Below are 27,121 nucleotides of genomic sequence, written 5' to 3'. Positions count from 1 at the left end.
ACTTGTGACATGGAAGGATACTTTCTGAGACCATGAGTAACCTGTTTTGCGTAAAACTAAACTAAAAGAAAAGAATGGGAACACATACATCGTGAATAACTCACTGAATATTTTGGAGAAAGAAATTAATACAATGTAAAAGCAAAATTAAAAGTAATCTTCATTTATAACAACTCTAAAACACAAATGAATACATTGGAAAAGAGCATTTAATTTGAGATAAGGCTCTGGGTTTTGTTTCAAGTCAAGACTTATTTGTTTACTTTACTGGTTAATTCATTTATTATAGACTAAGAAAAAAAAACATTATATGCAATATTCTCCATTGCTATCCATCTCAGCGCACAACTGTTTTTCACATAAACGTAGTCATTCCGATAGAATAAATAAAGGAGGATACTTGTTTGTTTTTTGAATTTCGCGCAAAGCTACTCGAGGGCTATCTGCGCTAGCCGTCCCTAATTTAGCAGTGTAAGACTAGAGGGAAGGCCGCTAGTCATCACCACCCACCACCAACTTTTTGGATACTCTTTTACCAACGAATAGGTGGGTTGGCCGTCACATTATAACGCCCCCACGGCTGGGAGGGCGAGCATGTTTGGTGCGACCGGGATTCGAACCAGCGACCCTCGGATTACAAGTCGAACGCCTTAACACGCTTGGCCATGCCGGGCCAAGAAGGATATACAACCTCTAAATATCATCTCTTCCAGGAGAAACCGTTAAGTTATGCCATAGTAAATGAAAAGTAATAGGTAACTAAAGCAGAAAAAAATATATATACATTTTTTTTAAGTATGCTTTGTCGTTGAAACTACACAGATTCAGCTGGAAAGATGTACGTGCGAAAAATTATGAAAAATATAGGGGAACGTGAAATGCTCTTCTTATTAAACTAAATAATAGAATACAAGAAACACAAGATGTGCTTTGCATACCACACAAAAACTTATCACTGATTGAAGCATGTGGTAGCGCTCTTCAGGAAACTGTAAGGTAAAATTGGACTATCTTTTCCCCACAAATTCCATTTCACCGCAAAACAATAATTTATATTTTTCATGATGAAATATTCACTTATTATTGTTATATTGAATTTTTTTTTCTATAACAAAGACAGGACAAGGAATAGCGCGATAGGAATTGTATCATCGAGACCAAGTGGAATGGAAATATATTCAACAGGTGATAATGGATAATCAGTAATCACTAGAAACAGTAATTCTATTTCCTAGAGCACAAATTGCACTTTACTGATTAAGCTGCTATCAACTGAGTATTCTCTATTTTCTTTAACTTTCTATAACAAGTTTGAGACTATTGGTAATTTTTGTAGGATTCATTGTAGTAAAAATCCTATTAATAAACAGCTATAAATTACTAATAAACAAACAAAAAACTACGATTAGTTTTAAGAGTTTAAGAAGCTAATCGAAAGCAGTCCATTTTTGAATTTGAATAATTATCACAATAAAAGTTATGAAAATTTTTTTATAATATGTAGTATTCACTTGATACTTCTTCTTTTTTTTTCTAATTCGAGCATAGACTTCAAGTTTTAAGGCTTAGAAAGTTAAAAATTGGATTTATATACTCTGCAGTAACCAGAGCAAAGATAACCCAACGTGAAGTTTTGCGGTTGATAGTATAAAACAAGAACAACATCAACAAAAACCGATTATTTCGTTCCTAACTCGGGTGTTTATTAATATTTGGTAACTTTTGTCTTTATTAATTAGTTGTGTGTGCGTGGGTGAAAGAGAGAAGGATGGGAAAAAAAGCATAGTTTACATTTAATGGAACGACGTAATCAAACAACTTTATAATAATATTCATAAAACTTCATACATTTTGATTTTCAGCACTTAATCTGGAACATTTTCTGATTGACAGCATCTTTACATTATTTGTCAAAACTGTTTGATATTTGTTCCTGAATAATTACGTTTAATTTTTTTCATTTAACTTAAATTAATTAAATTGATTTAAATTTCAAGCAAACAATTATTTATAGATTTGACAGTCAATTATAGTTTATTCTTAAGCAAAGATCAGTAGAAAAACTTACGTCCCGAATTAACAGTACATCAAGATTTAATATTAGTTTTTAATACGTCATAACAAAAATATTTATATGTCACATGACTGTTTTACTGTCCCAAATCAACGTGTTTATAGTAATTCATCTAATCAGAATTTAATGAACAGTTTTTCCCGCCATCTCTCCCCAAAATAGCAAAAATAAACAATTGTGTATCAGTCATGTCCTAACCAGCATAAATATTTATTACAATATTTCCAAAAGCGCCATCTAAAGGTAAAGACATATACTTACTTATATAGGTTGGGTGATCGATCGTGCAAGGTGGGAATAAATCATTCTATATTATAATAGTTAGTTACATGTTTTATCTTTTGACTTTCACTTATACATCTTCTATCTTTTATTTTTTAAAACAAAAAGGATATCCTTATGTCATGTCACTGATAAGATATTGAAGCTTAAGTGTTATTTGACTTCCAACAGAAATTAACTGTTACGCTATCGGATGATCAAGCCGAGTTGCCAAAGGCCAAAGTTCCATCTCATCAAGTTTCAACGACGACTCCAGGCTGGTTTGTTAAAAATAGTTTGGTAAGTTCATTCAATGGAACACGTGTATACTATATATAGGAAATTTCTTTGCAGTCTGTTTTTCAGTGTTTCTTTATTTTAATGTTTAGTAGCCTTGTATATATTTGTTTGTGTGTTCGTTTTTGTTTTTTAAATTGTAAATCAGTTATTTTACGTTTACCAATTTTATTTAAATAATTTATAAGTCAGATTTTAGGGTATATATATATATATTTTTATTATTATTCTTAAAACTGGACATTTATTACATTGTTAACAACATTATTTTAATTAACTTCATTACCATTCAAAAGAACTGGTAAAAAGCAAATTAATTCATGGAGCGGGTCAAGCAGCTACAGCGTCAACAGGAGAAAACCACATTAATAACTCTAAGATCTCGTGAATGAAAATAAAAACTGGAATGTATAACATCTCAACCACTGATTGATTACGTATAAACGTTTGTCTAATTAACATTATCATGATTAATTTCTAATCAAAGCAAGCTACCTCCAGATCAGAACTGGAAATTAATCTATAATAATATAACTAATTTAACATACCATTTAATTGCGTGTATGCAAAGTAATAAAACATAAACTTACAATAACAAATAAACTTGAAGGCCAATCTATCAATCATTTTCATATTTGTCATTAATTTATACCATTTTTAGAAAATTCGAGTCCTCGTCAGTAAACCAAGATAAGGGGGAAACGAAAGAATAAAATTAGACTTTACTGAACTCGACTACTGAATTAGACTTTACTCGACATCACTGAAAATTAGACTTTGTATAGTGGTAGAGTATGTGTTATACATTTGGTCTCTTTAGATATCTTTTACTCACCAAAATGATTCTCTATTTATATGGTTCATCGAACGGCATGTTGGGCCTCACATTGATATTTTTAGTGTTTTAAACAGCTTGTTGGCTGAATAAATCATAATGATAAAATGGTGGCGTGAATGCTACATATTGTTGAAACCACATATAGCGTACACACTTACATATAAAAACTTATGATAATTAGAATGAATTGATTGTTTGTTTTGAATTTCGCGCAAAGCTATTCGAGGGCTATCTACACTAGCCGTCCCTAATTTAGCAGTGTAAGACTAGAGGGAAGGCAGCTAGTCATCACCACCCACCGCTAACTCTTGGGCTATTCTTTTACCAACGAATAGTGGGATTGACTGTCACATTATAACGCCCCCACGGCTGAAAGGGCGAGCATGTTTGGCGCAAGCGGGATTCGAACCCGCGACCCTCGAATTACGAGTCGAACGCCTTAACACGTTTGGCCATGCCGGGCCCCTAGAATTCATTGAATCATCATATTTGTCATTGTCATTATTTGAAGTTCTCCATACTTTCTAGCCTAACTCTACTTTTGTCGTGTTTAAATGTACCCTGATGAACCAGTGGAAATGTTCTCAGATGTTATTGTGGGATGCTATGTCCTTTAGCAGCGTATATTTCTAACTGTGCGCCAAAATACGTGGTTTTATATTATTATTTTTATTCGCATAGCATTAAAATAATTATTATAGTAAGGAAATAAATTAATGAAAGCTATACTGTTCCAGTAGGTTAAATAATGATGAAATAAACATTATACTGACGCAAAAAAATTACGAAAATACTTTAAATCAATTATGTATATATGTAATTGAGATGCTGGCTTGTTTGTTTTTTGGAATTTCGCACAAAGCTACTCGAGGGCTATCTGTGCTAGCCGTCCCTAATTTAGCAGTGTAAGACTAGAGGGAAGGCAGCTAGTCATCACCACCCACCGCCAACTCTTGGGCTACTCTTTACCAACGAATAGTGGGATTGACCGTCACATTATACGCCCCCACGGCTGGGAGGGCGAGAATGTTTAGCGCGACGCGGGCGCGAACCCGCGGATTACGAGTCGCACGCCTTACGCGCTTGGCCATGCCGGTCCCAAGAGATGCTGGCTAAGACCTCATTATGTTTAGATAATGTAGGCCTGTAAGAGTAGGTTTAAAATATATAAAGTTATCACAACAAGTTCGTGATTTTGCGAAATATCTTGAACAAAGAGTAGATATAAATATGGGTAGGCTAGTTAATAAGCTAAGAAATGTGTCAGAGTGAATCGTAGGTAAAGTCTGGAACCGTTTTTGTCATTGTTTCGTTTTCAGTTACTTGATCGATCAGCCTTAAAGTTGGAAAAGTAATTTTTTTTTAATTTATTCGAGATATTTCTATTTTAAAGTCATTTGTAAAGTTACTTCAGCTTACAAATTATAACAGCGTGCTAGTGAAGGCAGCTTACAGGATTGTTAATGAGGAAATAATCGAAATTATTATTATTATATGGACTGAGTTTTTGCATTATTTACATAAATAATTAAAAAGAACCCACCAATGGAAGAACAACGTCACAAAAATTCCAGTAAGCTCGATATTCAAATAACTAGTAAAAAAAGGCGTTAAAATAATTCTGTAACTTGTGGTTATTTCTTCTGTCTTACTTATTTTCTGTGATGTAATGAATTGCTAAATGCCGATATTTTTCCTTTTGAAAATAACTTTATTTAGATTGATGTTTCAGTCAAACCACGTTTGAAATTTCTTCAGTTCTCTTTTAAATTTCTCACCCCCCATAAATGAAACTAAAATGGAATGAAGAGTTAAAGTGAACTTCTGACCTAAAGAAAAGAGACCGGACACAACCTAAAATATTGAGAATAATATACATTTTATTTGTATGGAAATAACTAAACTTAAAGCTGGACGAGTGGGAAAAAGGCAAGACATCACTTGATGTAGAAGAGAGTCGTGATAGAACAAATCACTTTATTCTTTTGAACAGTGTCAACTCTCCCAAACTGCATTCTTAACCCAAGCCACTTTGTCATCGAACAGGGTCAACTTTTTCAAATTAAATTCATTACCCACGCCACTTCATCATATAAATATGAAGGTTATAACTTACAAGCATTTTTAAACTTCTGTACAATTAATGTTACTGAATAACACAATAATAGTAGAAAAAATAGTTTTTCAGTAACACTTTTAATGAAAATCTTTAGTAATACCATGTAGGAAAGGCCCTGAACAGTTTGTAACGAGGGGTAAAGTTAAATCTGTATATTCCGTGACTGGTTTAATATATGGTGGGAATATTTAATGAACAAAACTTTTTTCAACATTCTAAGCTAAAAGGTGAATAAAAGACCTCACGTGAATCACTTATCCCTAAAGTATAACCATTAAAAGCTTCTGATTAAAAGTATGAAACAAATAATATAAACGTTTTTGCAAAAATTAAGTATGGTGTAGGGATGACCATAAAGTACAGAAACAAGATAGGAAAACTTACATAAAACCATACAAAAATCAACACATAAGAAGTAAAATATTTCCAAAGATAACTTTCATCCATAATTAAATGTTGAATTCCCGTGAGTTTCATCAATTTCATTGAAGTAGGTTGATAAGTGAACATTTTTTTTTATTTTTATAATTCAGTGGTATTATATGTTGTTAATATCATTTCAACTTCTCTTATTTTTTGTTACACTGGGGTCAATGAAACTGGAATGGTTCTTCCACGATGGTACAAGTACTCTGGAACATTGGATTGACGTGTAGGAGACATGGCCCATCTGAGGGTCGCGGGTTCGAATCCCTGTCGCACCAAACATGCTCGCTGTTTCGGTTGTGACGGTCAATTTCCCTATTCGTTGGTAATAGAGTAACTTAAGAGTTGGGGGTAGGTGGTGATGACTACCTGCCTTCCCTCTAGTCTTACACTGCTAAATTAGGGACAGCTAGTGCAAATAGCCCTCGTGTAGCTTTGCGCGAAATTCGAAAAAAAAACACATTTACAGAACCTATGCCTTCCAACTTCAACCCTCTAATTGCATGCACTACAATTAACTCTACCACATACTAGGTTCATGTCTATTAATAGAAATAACATTATATAAATTTCAGGCCATGAACTATAATACTATGCATAAAAGATTGAAGACAAGTGTATCACTATATAATGTATTATTTTTGGTAATTAAGAAACTGGTGTTTTTAAATCCAAACATCAAAAACATATACACAGATCTGCCAGTTGCATAAATATTTGTTGTCCTTGATACCTTGAATATTAATTTAGGTAATTATCTCTGCTTTTATCATTTACTGAAATTGTTTTGACACATTTCATGCTCGTGCAATGAAAAGTCATCAGGTTATATAAGAACAATTTGTGCTGCCATCTAGCAGCCAGAAAATAAACGTATTTATGAAACTTAAAAATAATGTATGTTTATAAACTGAACTCACTGCTAAGTTTTAGTTTGGTATGCTTGGAATTTACTTTTAGTAGTTTGTCTTTGCATTCTTTTTGTTAATGGGCTTAAGACATCTACAGTACCAAAAATGCATACAGTATTCGAAATGAAGCCACAACAAATTGCAATAACCTTTAAGTCTTGAATATCGAAGTTTTATACAAGTTAATCCCCAGGTTATATCTAAACTGAAAATTTCGCAATTCTGTTAACAGTCAATCTCCAAATCAATCGTTTTTCAATACAACCACTGCAGTACCTCACATTAAAAGTAAGTCTTTCCAACTTCCATGGTCCTTTGTGACTCATTAGAAAGCTTGTTTACTTCAAGCGCTAACTAGCGAGATTCAATAGCCACAGTGGGTGCAGCAGCGATAGCCCATTGTGTAGTCTTATGCATAAACACAAACAAATTTCCATACTTAAAGAGATGTATTTATACTGTTCACTATTGTTCACATTCTGTTATAGCTGTTAATATTGTACAAGACTTTCTGAATAAACACATAAAGAAATTAAAACGTAACAACATAAACATTTCCAGTTATTTTAACACAACCAAAATACTATCTGGAACATTATTCAAATATATAATGAACTGCGAGCGTCCCAAAACAGACCCCCCCCTGAAGTACCCCATACCCACATTCTTCTAGTAAAACACGTATCTGTTACCAAACTTACCGTCAACACATTAGTTCTCTATTAATTCTATAAACAATCAATCTACTAAGTAATATTTTAAGAGTGGCTTTATCCAAAATATCCAGTTCATTGTTTTTGGACGTATATCTATACTACGTATACACCGAATGTTGTTAATTAAAAGCTAATTTTTTTATAAATGGTTTCTGACAAGATATTTCAACCCCTTGTTAACAAAAGGTGATATTCCTAGTAATTATTTCTTTATGTCCAGTTCTTTTTGAAAATAGAGATAGTTTTGGTAGTTTTCTTTGTTTTAAATCGTAATGAATTATCCATTGTCTTTCTCGGTGGGACAGCGGTAAATCTACGGACTTGCAACGCTAAAATCCTGGATTCAATTCCTGCGGTACACAAGACAGATAGTCCAGTGTGGCTGTATTAAAACAAACGAAGCCTATCCATTGCCAATTGGGAAAAAGAAGTAGATTCCACACAACGTATTTTTAATGTTTCACACTTAGCTGCTTTAAATTTCACACGTCCCCCCGCTGGTACAGCAGTAAGTCTACTGATTTACAACGCTAAAATCAGGGGTTCAATACCCCTTGGTGGACTCAGCAGATAGCCCGATGTGGCTTTGCTATAAGAAAACACACATTAAATTCCACCCAACGTATTTCTAATATTTCTCACTGAGCTGCTTTAAATTTCACACAACATATTTTTAACATTTCTTGCTTAGCTCCTTTAAATTTGTAAGATAAATCGTGTTAGGACAGGTAGCTTTATTGTAAGCAAACGTTAACTTTTTAAAACATCTATTTTTGTTTATTATATGGCTGTCAATACTGTTACAAATCTTATTTTTATTCTTCAGTTTACCAAAAGTTTGTTTGTTTGTTTGTGGAATTTCGCACAAAGCTACTCGAGGGCTATCTGTGCTAGCCGTCCCTAATTTAGCAGTGTAAGACTAGAGGGAAGGCAGCTAGTCATCACCACCCACCGCCAACTCTTGGGCTACTCTTTTACCAACGAATAGTGGGATTGACCGTCACGTTATAACGCCCCCACGGCTGGGAGGGCGAGCATGTTTGGCGCGACTCGGGCGCGAACCCGCGACCCTCGGATTGCGAAGCGCACGCCTTAACGCGCTAGGCCATGCCAGGCCAGTTCACCAAAAGAAGACAAACGAATAAAAGAATGTTCAATCTTTGTGGTAATATTTTACCTTGTAGTTCAGCTGCTTGGTTTTCTCTCTCTCTATATATATATATATTTTTTTCTAGTTCTAAAGTCTCCTTGTCCAAAATCAGGAACTGCATGTGGTCAAATGATTAGTGTGCTGGTCTGTGTATCGTAAAATCAAAGTTTGAGCCTCGATATGTTGCTAAACACGCTCCTCATTTCTACCTTCGGGGTCTTGATAATTGTGAATATTAGTTAATATTGGTTAATATTAGCCATGTATACGGCTGGTGCTGCTGACTTTCATCCTTTTTACGTTCGACAGGTTTTAGTTCAAAATTGGGCTATTTGATTTAGCAATTTTGGGGTAAACATATTTAAACAGGTGCTTTGGATAGAATAGTCCCGCGATGGGTCAAGGGCAAGTTTACGAACTTGATGTTACTATCCGCTGCACTAAAAGAAGCATATTCTAATACAGCGACATCACAGACATGCTTAACTTGTATAAAATGAAATAATGGCGCCACGGATTGACTTATGGCTTGAGGAATATACGTCATAGTTTCGTACGAGAATACTCTTAAACGACATGGAGTCAAAGTACATAATACTTTATAGAAGAGATTTTCAGTATTCACTACGGATGCATAAAAAAAATAACACTGTGTAGCCGGCAGTGTTTAGGATAACACAACGTTAGCCAGTTTCCAATAACGCCGTTATCGGCAAAGTGAAATCCATGGTTACAAAATAAACCTCCATCCATCCAAAAAAAAAAAAAACGTTGCGATGAAGTTGGGCGTATTTTGTTGTGTCATTAACAAACTAAACCATGATTTGAAGTTTTAGAAGTCTCTTATGCTCCCAGTAATCTCTCGAAATTAACGGTTGTTTTATTGAAAAAAACAGAAAAGATGTCCGAAAGATGTGGAATCTTAGTTATAATATTGGACCATATTTATGTGTGAACACCTTAACGCTTTGCCTGTGTACTGATATTTGACTTTGATTCACTTAATTCATGTAGTTTTAGAAATTGATATTCATGTATAAGATGGCCTTATGGTCATATAAACTTGTGTTATGGCGCTCGACTCTCAATCTGGGGATCGCGGTATTGAACTACGTCACTAAAAATGCACGCTCCTTAAGCCGTGGGTGCATTATAACATCACTATTAATCCTATTATCCGCTGTAGTTGTGTTAAGAGTTGATGGTTGGTTGTGTTGATTTACTGCCTTCACTCTAGTATGTCATTTCAAACTTTGAAATTGATAGTCTTCGAGTAGTTTTAGCGAACATTTGACAATTAGAAGCGTGTTTCAATGGAAATTGTCCCGGCATGGGCAGGTGGTTAAGGCACTTGACTCGTGACCTGAGGGTCAAGTGTTCTAATTCCCGTTGCACCAAACATGCTCGTCCTTTCAGCCGTGGGGGCATAATAAAACGGTCAATCCCCCTATTCGTTGGTAAAAAAGTAGCCCAGGACTTGGCGGTTGGAGGTGATGACTAGCTGCCCTCCCCCAAGCCTTACACTGCTAAATTAGGGACGGCTAGCACAGATAGCCCTCATGTAGGTTTGCGTGAAATTCAAAACAAATCAATGGAAATTTCGGTATGGGTAACAGTTCGCTGATGATATGGTAGTCTGGAAAAGTGCCGCAACATCAACAATAGCAGTCACAAACATTCAACCGCAACTAAATATAATAAGAGAATACTGTCAAAAATATAGAATAAAAATAAACACAGCAAAAACACAACTTGTTGTCTTTACGAAATTGACAAAACACAAAAAACTACAGCCAGAAATATATATGAATGGTACACTATTTCAGACTTCCACATTGGTAAAATTTTTAGGCCTAACCTATGATTCAAAATTAACTTGGATTAATCATGTCAACAAAATTTTATTTTGTTTATTTTTTAAAGTCTGGCGAAGAACTAACTATGCTAGGAGTTTAACTGGCAAAAACATTGGAGCATCTACAGATAACATGCTAAAAATCTGTAAAACATACATTAGACCAGTAATAGACTACGCAGCTCCAGCATGGATAACTGTAAGTGACAAAATAATTAAAACCAAACTACAAACAATGCAAAACACACTCCTCACAACAGCATACGAAGTTCCAAGAACTACATCATCTCAATTCATACATAAATATTCGGACATACCAATCATACCAGATAGACTCCTACGTAGTACAATAACGTACTTCGATAAAAATTGGATGAAAAACGAATTACTGTGCGAACTATATAGGTACCTCATACATGATGAAGTTGGTCCTAAAATCTCTCCCCGGTCAATATATATTTTAAACATTAAAAAAATAATAAATAAATAAATTTATAATAATATATATATATGTGTGTGTGTGTATATATATATCAATTTTATTTAACCCTTTAAGATGTTGGTTTTAACTGCACGTGAGTTTGGAAATTTGTGTAGTTGTGAAAAAAAAGGGGATTCCTGTAAAACTTTCCATAGTTTACCAATTTCAAGTTTTAGAGAAGTATTAAAACTGTTCCCTTTTGTTGATATTGTTTATCCAAAAATAAACGTGACACTGAGAGAGATGGCTGTAATCGTGCCATTGAAATGATATACAATTTTTCGACTGCCAAACTTAGTGCACAAAACAAAAATTATTTCTTTGAAACCCATGTGGAAGTCTTTAGCTTCGTACCCCTGGACCCGGCATGGCCAAGTGGTTAAGGCGCTCGACTCGTAATCTTAGAGTCGTGGATTCGAGTCCCCGTCACACCAAATATGCTCGCCTTTTTAGCTGTGGTGTCGTTATAATTTTACGGTCAATCCAACTATTCGTGGGCAAAAGAGTCGCCCAAGAGCTGGCGGTGGGTGGTGATGACTAGCTGCCGTTCCTCTAGTCTTACACTGCTAAATTAGGGACGGCTAGCGCAGATAGCCCTCGTGTAGCTTTGCGCGAAATTCAAATCAAACCAGATTTCCTAATTCTCCCATCCATACAGAATGACACTGTAAGAGCTTTGAAACGACTTAAAAACACATTGGTACCATTTACCAAATACCGTGATGTTTACTGCATTTCAATTTGTTAAAAGCCCGTGTAGTTAAAATAATAATATAAACGTGCCTAAGTTATCTTGAAGCTATTTCAAAGAAATGTGTTACTTCTTCGTGTTTTTGTTTGTTTTTGTTTTTCGCACTTGGGCAGGTCTCCAAATGTCAGTTCTTGTGGCTGTCCAATGACAGATTATATTGAGAAAACGTAACTTAGGGGGAGGGAACGCTATATTGTGGGATCTGTCTTTGCTGTGTGAATCTCCGAGTAAACTGTAGAAGGCGTCGTGTATAATGACAGAGTGTTCGTAGCGGATTCAAATCGAGATATAAAGAAACTGGGGCAGTTGAGTGCTCTAACTTCTGTACGGGACAAAAGAAAAACTTCGTTGTCGTCATTTGAATATTATTACTTTTTATAATCACTCTAATACAAGTGCATATTTTCATCATTACATGAAACATGGCTATTAGTTGTTGTAACGTGTTAACGACCTAAGTTACACCATTACGACCTTGAAAGCTAGATGTTTAGTGTAGAAAAGAGCTGCGTCGTTGTCGTTCGTTCGATCTTGTCTCAGTATTAAATACAAAATGATTAGCTGTTGGATGCTTGGCGTTATTGTTTGATGAAAGGCACAAATTATAATTTTCACGTGTCCATGACCGAAATTTCGGATTTTATAAAGCCGATAGAAACTAAGAACACTCAGTAAACATGCTATTTGTTTTTTTTCTTTAAGTGGACATATTTGTTTGTTACTCATTAATCTTGTACAAAGGTAAGTCTGTTGGATATTTGTGTAACTTGACATAGGTTAGAAGAAAAAAAACATCGTTACTATATGCCATATAAATCACTAAGCAACTGTGATATGCCCTTCCCCCCCAAAAAAAAGCTAGAGAGCTGTGCAAGAGAGCAAATGTTGTCAAAAACATTTTTTTTTTTCGAGTGGATTTAATCATAGTTACTTAAAACTAACAGAGGGGTGACCTTTGAAGTGGGCCACATGTTTCTACGCAAAGAAGCGCCGAATACAAGCCACAATTCAGTGTAGGACTGACTGTACACTCGTACCATCAATGCCAACAGCGAACAACAATTTCCTCGTGAATTTTGTATCATCTTGAGTGGCAGCGGCCAAGTGTTATAGTCTTACACAATAATGTAACCTTGGGTTCACCTGCAGACTCGGAAGTAATTGGGTGGGAAATTTATAGCTTTAGGTAATACAATACACTCAAAGGGGTTGGCATTGCCTGGTGGTTAGGGCGCTCGCCTTGCTATTTTCAGATTCAAATACCCAACACTAAACGTGCTGTTTTTTTCAGCTGTGGATGCATCATTATGTTACAGTCAATCCCACTATTAAGTGATAAAAGAGTGACCCAAGAGTTGATGGTGAGTTATGTTAACTAGCTTGCCTTCCCTGTAATTAATCACTGGTAAATTCCAGTATGGTTAGTGAAAAATACTTAACAAATCAAATACACTCAGTTCAAGAGTAAGTTAAGAAATAGCTACAACACAATGCATACCTGAAAATGATTGTTGTGTAAAATGATGTCAAAAAATGTATTCCAACATCATACCAGAATGTCAGTGCCTGAAATGGTAAAAGTTCTATTGTTTAGGTTTAGTTTTTCAGTTGATGGAAGACTACCATTGTCAACATTGTATGGTTGGAAAATATAAAATATTTATGAAAATTTCAAAATATATAGATACATATTACTAACAGGAATCTATTAGATAAATTTATTTTGCCAGCTAATATATGACAGTTTTTATTAAGATAGATGTCATTTGATATTTCTTCCATTTCAGATCATTATTGGTAATACCAGTCACCATGGCAACTTATATAAGAAAAACAAATGAAGGTTGTTGTAGTGTGTCATTTCTTAAATTTGTTCTCCACATCTTCAACTTTATATTTTTTGTAAGTTTCATTAATTAACTAAGTGTTTAAATTATATAACATTAAGTGTATTTTACTGTGTCGGTAATATAGGAAATAAAACACTGGTGCTACTAATAGAGTAAATAAATTTTGCAGTTTTAAGGGTTATGAGACATTTTTTTAAACAAAGTAAATATTAAGCCATCATTTAATAAAGGCCAATTTTAAAAGCCTTAATGAGGTAATTGGCTTCTATGTTGTGATTGTGCAGAAGAGGCATGAAAAGGGTTTGGCAGTTTCATTCTCTATATATATTATTTATTTTTGAATTACATTTAGAACCTAGTACTTTAACTAGCTCTGACTGGAAAACAGTATTCTACTCATTAGTCTTGTTTTCAGAAACTGGAAATAAACCTGTTGGGTAAATTACTATTGGAATTAATGTGATTTATTTGCAAACCTTGTTGAATTCTATGGGTAGTAGGGCAAGAGGTCACAAATTTAAGACTTGGAAAGGTCAGACACACTTCCAGTTGAAATAGTTTTATGATATGGTGGTAAATATATGAAATAATAGTGCCAGTAGGCTGTAACTTTATATGAAATATTTGACATACATTTTAAGGACCAGGACAAAATTTGTTGATTGGGGACATGTGAGTGTAAAGATGTGGAGCATTTATGTTGGATCAAAAGGCCATTCAGTGTTTTTATGTTTATCTTTCAGCCTACATTGAAATTCAAGCCACAGCTAAGAGGGGCTTGTAGCATCCAGCTTTTGAGTTGGTATTGGTTCTTTTTAAGTTTTCAGTTTGAAATATTATAGATTAGGAAATGGGGTTCCAGTTCATGTCAGCTTATGACTCAGCTGTGTGAAATTACATAATAACACCACCTTTGGCCAATTACAGATTTTCTTATGGAACTTCATAACATATGGGATGCATTTTAATATGTCACCTGGCTCTTATAGAAACTGCAAAGTTTAGCAAAATACTAGAATTAAATTTCAATTATAGCATCTTGATAATTCGAATTAAGAGTAATAATATTAAGCTGTAGTGATTTTGTGTGTGTTTCAGTGATGTCATAACTGTGTATGGTAACAACTAAGAATGAGCATCCTCTGACATTTAGATTTTAATTGTAACTGGTACGAGATTCCTAAGTTTGGCCTAATAACTGAGAAACAAAGTGTTTTTGTAATGAAATTCATTTCTTGGTAATCAATATTGGGATGATAAATCTATAAGCAAATTATTTTGTATTAGAAAAATTTTATTTTTTTTTTGTGTTTTTTAATGTGTAGTTTATTTTAAGCTTTTGTTGTGTGTTGATCTTCTGTGTGTTTTTAAAAAAATATACTAAAACAGCCAGTCTAGTAAGTAACAAATTGAAATTGGAAATCACAGGACTGGATGCCACATTTTCACACACAAAAGTTTAATTAAGAGAATCAAGTAAATAATTCATGACACAGGAACTTTTTAATTTCTTTTCATTAAGACCTACCTTTAATGAAAGAACAATCTTATACTATTTATTGTAAAATTAGATTAGCACAATAATTGTTTGGTTCAGCTTGCAGGATGTGCTGTTCTGGGAGTGGGGTTATGGACAGTGATTGACAAGCATCATTATGTAAACCTACTAACCACGAGCACTTACGTAGCAACATCATACATTTTGATCATTGCTGGAATTACAGTTTTGATTGTGACGGTGATTGGTTGTATTGCAGTACGCCAAGAAGATCGCTGCCTCCTGTTAATTGTAAGTGAAGAAATGGAGAAGGTTTACTGAATAAATAGTAGATAAATTATCAAAACTCTGATGCCCCAAGTACCTTCTGAGATTCTTTTGGTTTCTTGTTTTGTGTTGTTGCTTTATTGCTTATGCTTGTGTACATGTGCCTGTACATATAATTAAAAATGTAATAGTTAATAAGCATACGTGAGTGTTCATAAGGATCAACACAAAATATACAACTGAAAAATATTATTATTTATATTGTAATGCATGTACTGTTTGTGGAAAAATCCTTATGTACTTACAGGGCCTCATAAGTAAATTTACATTAGTTGTTTACTTGTATACTTAGAGTAACACTAAAGTTTATGAACCTGACTATCAGTATAGTTACATGAATAATGTTAACATTACAAAACAGAGAATCTGACAAAGGAAACACTGCAAAATGTAGCCATTATACAGAGAAGTGAGTGAATAGTGAACAAAAAGGAAAAAAATGTCTTTTATAAAATAAAATATCACCAGATAATTAGTATGATGTATTCACATATTTAATTGAAACTTTTGCTTTCCTGAATTCTTGTAGAGAACAAATAGAGAAGTCTTATGTTTGATTGTTTGTATTAAAACCAACCAAATGTGACATCTTGTTGAACACTATATAATTAATATTATAGCTTATATTTAGATTTGTAAAAAGTTATTGAATGAGAAATTTATATAGAAAATTATATACTGTGTATCATGTTAAATTGCTTGTGACAGATTGTAGTTAATTTTCCTTTGTTCCTTACCATAGTTTTTTATTTTGTTATTTAAATAAAATTATTTCCTTTTTTTTCAATATTTGGACCTTTGAAGAGAGTACACTTAAACTCACATGCTATAATTTTAATAGAACCAAATTTTATAAAAATTGAAAATTTAGTAAGAGCTGAAAACAGTTACAAAACAGATTTTTCCAATGATAGGATTTAGACTTAATTGATGCAAAGACTAAGATAGTTTTAAATGAAATTCTAGAGAAAATGTATCCCGAACATTTGTAGTAATGACCATTTCATAACTAAAGTTGTCTTGTTTATGACTTTGACAAATAAAAGTTTATAAATTTCCATATATTTTCTCATGTTTAGTCTGTTTGTGAGCAAGTTGTAGTCAAATTATATTAATACAGTCAACAGAGCACTTACCAGGGTTTAGCTTATACTTGAGCCTGTGGTTAAGCTAACACTAGTATGTGTAGGGCTTGGTTTAACAGGCAGGAAGATCCATCTGCCTTTGATGCACACAATGTGTGCAGCTATAACTGTAGATGGTCATGCTGGGTTCTTTAATTATCTTAGCAGCTGTTTGCTGCTATTTAAAATGGTAAGAAGCAGAGGTCAACCACAAAATTATAAACCACAGTGAACACACAGCAAGTTGCTAAAGAATAATTCTCTGACACATGTTTTATGTTTGGTTAGAAATAAGAAATAAGCTGTCATTTACTTTAAAACTGTATTGTGTCATTAGTTTAGTGTGATGTAATCATTTTGGTACTTCACCTGTCACTTCTTCAAGTAATGTGTCACTTTTAACTTGCATATGGGTTACAGATGTTTCTTCGAATATGCAGAGAACAGTTGATAATGACACTCTCATAATTATCTTTTATATAGTCCTTAAGCAACAGCTCAGACAAACTTGTATGATTATTATAATGAAAATTTTTCTACAAAAACAAAATAATTAAAATGAAAAGAAACCAATTACAACTTACACAGGTTTCATTAAATGCTTACAAAACATTCGAGCTAAATGAAAGTTAAAATAATGGTCTAAAAGTAAGTTTAAATAACTTGTTGTTATACATGTTTATAATCATAGCTGAAATAACTATTATTTTTTCCTCTATAAATAGTTTACAATATATATCTTTCTTTCACACACTTAAAAATTTCACGTTTTGTGTGTAGTTTTACATTCCCATTTACCAAATGTTGTAAGGTCATATATGTATGCTAATCTTGTTTACACAGGTGAAAGTCACATACTACAGCATTTTTTCTTAAGTACATGTGAATATTTTTATGTGAACTATTAAGAAAGTGGTCAAAAGGGGAATAAAAAAACCTGTGTAATTAGCCTCAGATAGCTTATAGTTGTACAAAAACTATTGATTGAAATATGTAGCCTCTCTTAATCCCTACAAAGACCAAAAAGAAGTAAGTTCACAATACTTGTTATTCAGCAGCCAAATGACCCCTCTCCTGTTAGTGAGATAGCCATCATTTTCTTTACGTGTTTTTAAGTTAACTAACATTTGAACATGTGGGATACATCACCAGGGATTTGCCTCCTTGTAAATGGAGAGCATTCCATAGTTCTGTCTCTTGTCTTCAACCTAGCTGCTTCCCAGTAGTTACACAGATCACAGATTAGAGGCTGACCAGCATAGACATCTTAGTTTTCACTTAGTAATCCTCAAACTGTATTTTTGTAAAATAATTTAGCTTTTTTATCACACATCAGTGTACCTGAATATTACAGTAATGGTTGGTGTATCCAAAAAATGTTAAGGGAGTTGAGTTTGGTTTGTGGTCATGCAGTAACATTATCTCAGAGCTTTCAGTTAGAAAGCATTAATGAGTAATATACTCTTATTGAAATGACACTCATCAGCATGGTCAATGGTGGATATTTATTATAAAAAATTTTACAGGTGTATTTTATGTTTTGTTAGCAATGTAGTAAAAAAGTTTTTATTAGCTGCTGACTTTGAACAGATGATACAATAAAGATTATTCACAATCATTACAGAAAAATAAACTTATCAGAAGATTGTGTAAAAGTATGCTTTATACTAACAAGTGTGATATTTATTTATGTTACTTCACTTGAAAACAGCATGCCAAGTAGAGGAGTAAGCTATATATGTAGAACACCCATTTATCAGAAAACATAGCCACAGTAATCTGCCACTGTGTTTGATTCCATCCCAGATGCCAAGAGCTGATTGACCTACATGGTTAGGGACATTTCTGAAGAAGCTATATCTTTAATTATTAATTAATTTTACCATAACAAAAATGCATAAGATATTTTGTTATGTGAAAGATTGATGTGAAATAGATTGAATTTGTTTTTCTGTTTCAGTATACTTTCCTGCTTCTACTGATTTTCCTTTTGGAGGCTGTTGCAGGAGTTATTGCCTATGTGTATCAGGAACAGGTAAGACCTCTTGGAAGATATAATACAGTGTTAGCATTTTGTAGTTTTGCTCACAGTGTGTTGAGATTAATTTCACTCAATTTTATCAATAATTCTTGTACTTGTAAGAAATAATCCATTCCATTCTTATTTCTTGTTAAGTTCACAATATATTACTGGTTAATTTGGTGAGCATAGGCCACTATTTGTTTAACATCTTCCTTGTTTTTATGAATTTACTTATTTGTTATTCATTTGTTGGAAAATTGGTATAATGAGTAATTAAGACATAAGAAATTAGTAACAACCTCTTTCAAACATGTGGTCAGCTTCCGGTCAGTTACCTCTTTCTTTCTTTGTGAACCTGACGATGACCAAAGAAGGTCGAAATGTTGTTCACTCCTCTACATAAAACATTTTCTCAACCCAAATGAGCCGTTTTTACATATATATTTTTCTCTACAAGTGGGTTTTCTCGACATCACTGATTATCCATAATATTGTTTTAATCAGGTCGTATATGCACTTATCCATAATAAAGGTGTTTTTATCAGAGCCTGTTGATAATTATCCACAATAATACTGTTTTTATCAGGGGTGGACAATTATCCATAATAATGGCATTTTTATCAGGGTCTGTAGACAGTTTTTCATAACAATGGTGTTTTTAATTAAGGTTTGTAGGTTGAATGTTTGGTATTCATACATTATAATTATATTATTGTTATGTGCTGATGGAACAGATTGCTGTTTGTTAAGTATTGTAAAGAGGGTTTAAAGGAATATTAATATATTTTCCTGTATATTGTCATCATGATATAGGTTATTTCTGAACTAGAAATCTCTATGAATGGAACTTTCACCAGCCAATATCAGTTTGATGAAAGTAGAACAGCTGCTATCGACCAATTACAAAGAAAGGTAGGGAAGCTTATTTTGTTTGTTAGAACCCTTTAAAATTCACATTACCTTAAAATACTATCTACTCTTATTACATTTATAAAATTAAATACAGACCTGATATCCTTTTGTGAAGTGTACTCAATTTGGAAGAGAAATAATGTTTGTTGATACTTTCAGTACAAATGCTGTGGAGCTCTTAGCTTCGAAGACTGGCGCTATAGCAGGTGGCTGAAAGAAAACCATGAAGAAAAAAGAAAAGTACCTGACAGTTGCTGTAAAACTGAAACACTTTCATGTGGTATTCGGGACCATCCTTCAAACATTAATGATGTTGTAAGCACTTTCAAATCTGCTCTTTCCCAGTGTTACTAGCATACTTTACTTGAACGATGGCTCAAACTAAAAAAAATTAACAAAATACTCGTAATCCTACTTAAGAGTACTTATCCAGTCATAATTCATTTAGTCAAATGATTAAACCACCAGGTGATATATTGCATATACCTACAGTAGCAGAAGACATTATAAAAACTCAAAATTGAAACACAAACAGGAGTTGCATACAAATAATAACAGCTACAGAGTACAAAATACTATCACAGGATAGCGAATGAGGTGTACAGTACAGCAACATTTTGTATGTAAGCCCCTTGGTTTACCCAGAGTATTACACCATGTTTTCATGCTAGTGGTGCAGTCATATGTCTGCAGACTTATACCGACAAAAACCAGATTTCGATACCTATGGTGTGCACAGCAAAGATAGCTCATTGTGTAGGTTTGTGCTTAACTCGGATCAAACAAATCATGCTTCCACACAATTTACCACTGTGAAATATTGTTCAAAATGTTTTTAATATACTACTCCACACAATTCATACTTAATATACCACTTTTGGAAAGCTACAGTTTTCCTTTCTTGACTGTTTCTATCTTCCATACAGCTCTTATTGACACATTGAAGTCTTGCTGGTTTTCTGATGAATAATTCATGACTAATCAAAACTTTAATTTTTATATGCTAATAATGTAGCATTTCAATTTTTGGAGCCATGGCAGGACTGTCTCTAATTTTATATGCTTTAATTTGAAATTTTTGAAGTGAAAAATAACCAATCACTTTACAAGCTATCAACATATTTTATTATGGGGCAGTTCATGTTTTCTTTACAGAGGGGTGGCATTCCCATAGTATTTACATTTAATACTGTTTTCCTTCACCATTTCTTTAATTATTTCCAATACTGGTTGTTCAGGAAAAAAAATTAATATTATTAACTTTAATGACAACTTTACAATACATGTAAGAAGCTGGATATTTGTATTATATTTCATACCACTAAATGAAATTCTTTGATGTCATCATTATTAGAGTAAAATTACTTCTTTTGTTCTTTCTAAGACACACCTTCTGATCTCCTTCAGGGTTGTATCCAAGCCCTTGAGAGACAACTCAGAGATCATCTGAACATCTTGGGAGGTGTTGGCTTAGGAATCTGCCTTGTTCAGGTCAGGATCTCAGTTTAACAATCAAAGAATCTTGTGGTAATAATTACTTGAGTGGCAGAAGCATTAATACAGTGTAGTCAATGTCACTTTTACATCTTGAAATACAATATAATTAAACTAACCTTGAACCTGGACACAAATAACTAACTTAGATATTTGTATTTACTATAAACAAAAGTTTTGACTTAATGTTTTATAATTTTAGCATATTAGTTTGCTAAACAATGAACTAATACATCACTTTAACTTGTTATAATCTGTTGTGTGTATTAACAGGAACAACATACATAATAAATGTATAATAATAATCATAAATACATGTTTATTATGAGTTTATTAATTTTTATGTTTTATTATATATTTACTGTGGTATTAAATTTGTACACTACTTCTCACCTTCATCATGTCAGCAGAATAAACATTTGAGGTATAACAAAAATGGTGGTCAAGGAATGTAGTTAATTTCCTTTCTCTATAATTATTTGTGGTTTGAGGTCATTCTCTTATGTTGTCTCACACACTTTCTTATTGGGAAGATTGTTACAACATAAAATAAATTATGTGAAGATTGACAGTAATTTTTTACTACTGGTAAGGCAGGTACCTTGAGGATGCATCCTTACTGTTAGTGGTGTGAGCAACACATACATACTGAGAGGGATGTGTTATAGAACCTTCTATACATGCTGTGCTTTTTTTCAGTCTTTAATAGGTTTGAGACAGATTGATTCAACCTCTAAACTGACTTTATCAGTGCACTCAGTGTTTAAAGTCAGATTTTATCTGCTGTATACTTCCTAAATGAACCTCCTAATATCTGTTGGAATTATCTGGGAAGTGTTTAACAATAGCACAGTATTTTCTGCATAATGTCAATTGTTTTTTTTCCTTTCACTTGAGAACAGAAGTTATTCATAATTAGAAATATCTATATATCTATCTTGACTATTATGTTACCAACATCACAGATGACTGAAGATTTATTTGTAAACCTAAACGTTCCGTATGAATAATGTTTTATATATACAGAACCACTGTCTAGTCAGAAAATCTCTGTAGAAAAAGCACTTGTATACTTTTTCAACTGAATATTATAAGTTTCACATATGTGTAAAACTGCTCATTAAAATTACAAGTTTTAATCAAAGTTTTTTTGTTCGTAATAACTAGAATCCCACTTGAAATAAAAATGTATCCCAGAACAGCTGGTATGGGTATTGTTTTTGTTTCTTTAGGTTTTTGGGATGATTCTCTCATGCTGTTTGTACATGAGCATCAGAGACTACATTAGGCCAAAGAAGCATTACAAGTATGAAAGATGAAGAAAAGATGCTTGTCTTTAGTGGATAGGGGTAGGCAAGAATAGTACAATATTCAAGAACAAGTATTCTGTGGTTTATGTTGTCTTCATTAACTATTGGATATGTAAAGTTTGAGTTATTTAAGAGCTGTCATGAAATGAATCTTGTATAAGCATCCTAGTTGTGCTGTTGTCAGTTAGACAACAGAATCTCAGCAAGATTTTGTAATGTTCTCTTGCTAATTAATAGCTTACATTTTTTACTTTTTCTACAAGTTTAACTCAAAGTTTGCATGTTGCTTTCCTCTCTAGAGTTATACAGCATTAGTACAAGTGTTTTCTTTAACCAGTTATTTTAAGTTTAAACATGTATAAGTGAAAATGGTTAAAGAACAGTTTTAGGTACCATTAGGGCCAAAACGTCAACATTCCAAAAAAGAAAATGTCACTTGGTATTCTGAACAAAATTTGTATTTTAAACCTGGCTAGCAAATGATTGTGGCTAGGATGTGTTCAGTTCTAAAACGTGTTATTATTATAATAAAAAAAAAGGGGGTAGTGCAGTGTTGTGAACATTTGGATTCAAGAATGAAGATAGAGGTGGAAGAAGATGCTATGTGTTTTGCTAGTAAGTACACTATTATTCAATACTGTTGCTGTTGAAATGGTAGCCTCCCCCATGTAAAATAAGTCTATGGGTTAGTTAAACGTTAACTGGACTTTAAATTGTTTTATTCTGTAACTTTAAATGATGAACCTCTTTGTTAATTAAATATAGTAAAAATAACAACAGTCACAGTTAAGCTGTAGAGTATTTCCTCTAATATGTTAATTATTATGTCAGGTAAAACATGGAAATAGTAATAACTCAGCAACAGCTGTCACAATGATCATCTAGGACTGAAAACTGATACTAAGACATCACCAGTATTTTTGTTTAAGTCTAGCTAGTTTAAAATTTAAATGTTTTTATGAAAATTAGTTTTGAGGATTTTTATTTTCGTGTTTTTTTTTGTTGTTTTTTTGTATGCTTTTGTTGATAAATAATATACAGTTATAAAATTCTTACCCAAACCCTGGTACACTATAGCATAAATACAACTGACAAAAAGTACACATCGTCAAATTATTCCAGTTCACACAGTGACAGCTGTTGTCATAGAAGCAAGTTGGTAATATAAATAGCATCTCAGCCACTACTGTATCTGCCATATCTCAGCCTGCCTGGAATTGAGCAAAAGGCCTCATTGGTACTGAAATGCAACAAATACAATATGACTGACATATTATTATACATTCTTAATTACTTTTGTTTGTAAGTTCTTGTTTATAATAACTTATTACATACAAACTAGAAGTATTTTAAAATTAAAATCATTTTTATAAAATAATAATAGCTTTATAACTTATAAAAAATAGTTTTAATTTTAAAATACTTTCGGTCTGTAATTTTATGACATACAATATATTGTGAAAAATTCTTCTAACAGTTTTTCTAATCAAATATTGATTTTATGTAAGACATGAAAATGTGGAACAGAACTATTTGTATAAAATATTATAGTTCTATGCCTTTCCAATTTAATTTGTTATTATAATACTCAATTGTATTGTGCTATTTTAAGCTTTGTACGTGCAATTAGATGTGATTAACTTTAATTCTGAAACCTATACTTACAATTAACTATGTATACCAGTCTCACGTACGATAGAGTGCAGCTAACTGTATATAAAGAAACTAAACAATGCTTAATTTTAGTTTAATACCACATAATAAGTGATGAGAAAGGAGATCAAGTATGAGGGTAGTCTTTGAATGAGTCCCCCTGGTGGCATAGCAGTAAGTCTGAGAGACTATAATAAGAAGAATCAGGTTTTCTTGGCCATAGTGAGCACAACACTTTAAGTCCATTGTGCAGTTTTGTGCTCAATAACAAACAACTTGTTGTAAGTTCAGGCTTCACAAGTATGAACTACTATGGCAGATTTGCAGTCATTAGTTGGCCAGTGTATTATTAATTTGTCTTTCTCTTTTATTTTGTATTTTAAAGACAAAACTTTACTAAAATAATTGTGCACATCATGTGGTTAATTTTAGTTAGATAAAAGTGTACCAAATACATCATTGTTATGGCATTAATTTTAAATTGGATAAAAATAAAAGCAATTGAAAAACATTTCTATCAAGATGAATAAAATAACAACCTTTGTCTCCAGAATGTATCTTTATTAGCTCAATATATGGTTTTTACAGCTTTGTTAAGAGCTATCAATATCCATCATGTTCAACTATATATAGCTGAACTTGTACAGTATTGATAACTTATAACAAAGGATACATTCTAGATATGAAGGTCTTTTTTTATTTACCTTGGTAGAAATGTCTTGTAATAAGTTCCAGTTTGCATTAAATAAAGTTAATAATTAAATCAATTACTCTTTACCACTGAATATTAAAACTTGTTAGCAATATATTGACTGCAAAAAAGTACAAATTTTAGTTTTATTAAGTATGCTAAAGATACCTATTTCCTATCTGATTATTTATTAGTGCAATTTGATTAAATTTAACTATTTATAAAATGGTGTTGTATTGCAAGTAAAAATAAAATGTGCAACTATTTTTTTGAAATGCATTAATTATCAGGTTAGAGATCAGAAAGGTATTGTTAATTTTTTTACTGTTTAAATTATATAAAATTGACTTGTTTGTGTGAGTATTGTTGTGGTACCTGTTATTCTTTGACTAACAGAATTGGTGTTTTGTTGTTACTATCTTGTGTTAGTATGAATGATAATTTTGGTCTCTCATTGATGGGTGCCAAGTGTTTGAAATTTTTGTTCACTTTCATAAAATATTGAAAAAGAAGTGGATATTAAATGTATTTCATGTGTCTAATTTTACTGAAACCTATGGCATAGTGTATCAATACTTTTTCAAAACTTTAGTAAGAAAGAAAGTGCCTTGTAAGATAACTATACAAATAACTCTTAAAGTTTGTTTATTGTCAAAGTAATGCATTGAAGTTGTATATAAATATATAATTGGTGATACATCTGCTAAAGACTTATTTTTAGAGAAATTAAAGTACACAGTAAGGTAAATTGCTATTTTAATTCATCAAAAGTGCAGTTAACTTCTTGAAATGTAACATATTTTTTTGTGTGTTTCATTTGAGTTATGTACATTTCTAGTTTGGTTTGAAACACTTTCAGCAAAAATTTTGTTGTTGTTTTGTAGATGCTTCTAATAAGACATTTATCAATACACTTGCAAGTAAATGCTTCTACAAGCTGATTTAGTGGTGTTTCTAATACTTTTTAGTCAGTAGTTTTTAGTATATTCTGTCAGGACAAATTTGTATAAACATTTATTTGTTGTAATAATGCATCGCCAGTTGGCCATTGGTGAATAAATCTTAACAGTAGATTTATATTAAAAGTTTCATAATCTCAAACCTGATGCAGACATTTCTGGATAAATTAATGACACTTTTCTAAATTGCTGAATTCAGCATTGCAAATACAAAGTTATCAACTGGATAGTGATATCTTAAACATGAGAACTACGACATAGTCAGCCATGCATGGAATTGTGTACTTTTTGCATCTTACAGCCTTGACTTTTCAAATTATTCTCAACATACAATGAAAACTCCTTTTGGTATTTCCATTTCATTACACCTCGAGATCAAAACCTTTTATTTTTTATATGGCAAGCAAATGCTTTATTAGTTGAGCTAAAACGTTAACTTTCTTCTTTGGAAACACTAATAGTTTTATAACACATTTATAGCAGTTAAAACTATCATTTAGAAAATATGCCAGTGACATAAAAAATTTTATTGAGGCCCCCAGTATCCCAGTAATACCTCCTGAAATTTCACACCACTAAACACTAGGTTTCAGTACTGATGGTGGACATGATACAGCTAACACATTGTGTAGCCTTGTGCTTAATAAAAAAAAAAAAACGTTATAGAAAAAAAAAACAGGGTAAGTTTATACATGAGAAGCAGTTGTTATGGCTATTAAAAACAATTTTTGTACTCTTTACATTAAATAAAAATAATATCAACCAATATTTTATCATGTCACTTATTTGTAGTTGCCTAGTAGTTAATTATGTATTATTATTATTATGTTTATAGTCTATGATAGTTAACGTTTATCAACTTTTACAAATATACATTGACCCTACTGACTCAATGATAAATCTTATTATCATTCTACAAGGTTAATATTGGGAAAACTTGCTTTTCTTAAGGTTTTCCTTCAGAGACAACTATTACTGATTTAAACCAATAGATGGTATTAATGCATGAATATGTTATATAGCAATTAGTAAGGTGATCCACTTTAAAGGGTTTCATGTTAATTCTCTGCCAAGCTTCTTGCAGTATTGTCTTTACAAGTGTTTAAAAATAAAAAATGATTTGTAAGGCTGTTTTGAACACAGATTTGATTGTTATGGTGTATTGCCAGAACAGCAACTTGGTAGCTGTTTTTGCCAGTTAAGCATTAAAACATTTTTTGAAAATTAAATTTATAAATAAATCAGACTTCTTTGCTCTTTAATTTAGTGTTATTCTGGATTTTCAAGTCACTAGTACATCATGCCAGAGCTGTAGTGACAGTGCTTAGTGTAATTAGGAACAGTTGTAAAACATACTTCCTTTCAGTTACATGTATTAGAATACACATTTTTCATTTTGGA

At 32.5% G+C, this 27,121-nt stretch overlaps 1 protein-coding gene across 7 annotated transcripts; it reads left to right on the top strand.

Moving 5' to 3' along the window:
* Nucleotides 1–2,298: 2,298 nt before the first annotated feature.
* Nucleotides 2,299–25,862, top strand: LOC143237771 (CD151 antigen-like). Of its 7 annotated transcripts, none has more exons than XM_076477341.1 (9): nucleotides 2,299–2,317; nucleotides 2,528–2,635; nucleotides 13,667–13,781; nucleotides 15,327–15,518; nucleotides 18,639–18,713; nucleotides 19,515–19,613; nucleotides 19,773–19,928; nucleotides 21,021–21,104; nucleotides 22,340–25,862. In XM_076477341.1, the coding sequence occupies exons 3-9, from the start codon at nucleotides 13,692–13,694 to the stop codon at nucleotides 22,424–22,426; spliced, it is 783 nt and encodes a 260-aa protein (XP_076333456.1). In that variant the 5' UTR covers nucleotides 2,299–2,317; nucleotides 2,528–2,635; nucleotides 13,667–13,691; the 3' UTR covers nucleotides 22,427–25,862. The 7 variants fall into 7 exon arrangements, with proteins under 7 accessions (XP_076333456.1, XP_076333455.1, XP_076333460.1 ...); XM_076477340.1 differs by lacking the exon at nucleotides 2,299–2,317 and adding an exon at nucleotides 2,337–2,365; XM_076477345.1 differs by lacking the exon at nucleotides 2,299–2,317 and adding an exon at nucleotides 2,337–2,365 and having other exon boundaries at nucleotides 20,998–21,104.
* The last annotated feature ends 1,259 nt before the right edge of the window (nucleotides 25,863–27,121 follow it).

Source organism: Tachypleus tridentatus, chromosome 13, assembly GCF_004210375.1.
Source record: "Tachypleus tridentatus isolate NWPU-2018 chromosome 13, ASM421037v1, whole genome shotgun sequence".
In the NCBI taxonomy this organism is placed as follows: domain Eukaryota; kingdom Metazoa; phylum Arthropoda; class Merostomata; order Xiphosura; family Limulidae; genus Tachypleus; species Tachypleus tridentatus.
Note: the sequence above shows the minus strand (reverse complement) of the source record. Positions and strands in the feature narration are given on the sequence as shown.

What these genes read in the sequence shown, in the direction of transcription:
- LOC143237771 (XM_076477341.1), top strand. Translation starts at nt 13,692, where the DNA reads ATGGCAACTTATATAAGAAAAACAAATGAAGGTTGTTGTAGTGTGTCA. An exon ending in TCTTCAACTTTATATTTTTT is followed by an intron (nt 13,782 to 15,326) that starts GTAAGTTTCATT and finishes TGTTTGGTTCAG; the next exon opens with CTTGCAGGATGTGCTGTTCT. An exon ending in CTTCAAACATTAATGATGTT is followed by an intron (nt 19,929 to 21,020) that starts GTAAGCACTTTC and finishes GATCTCCTTCAG; the next exon opens with GGTTGTATCCAAGCCCTTGA.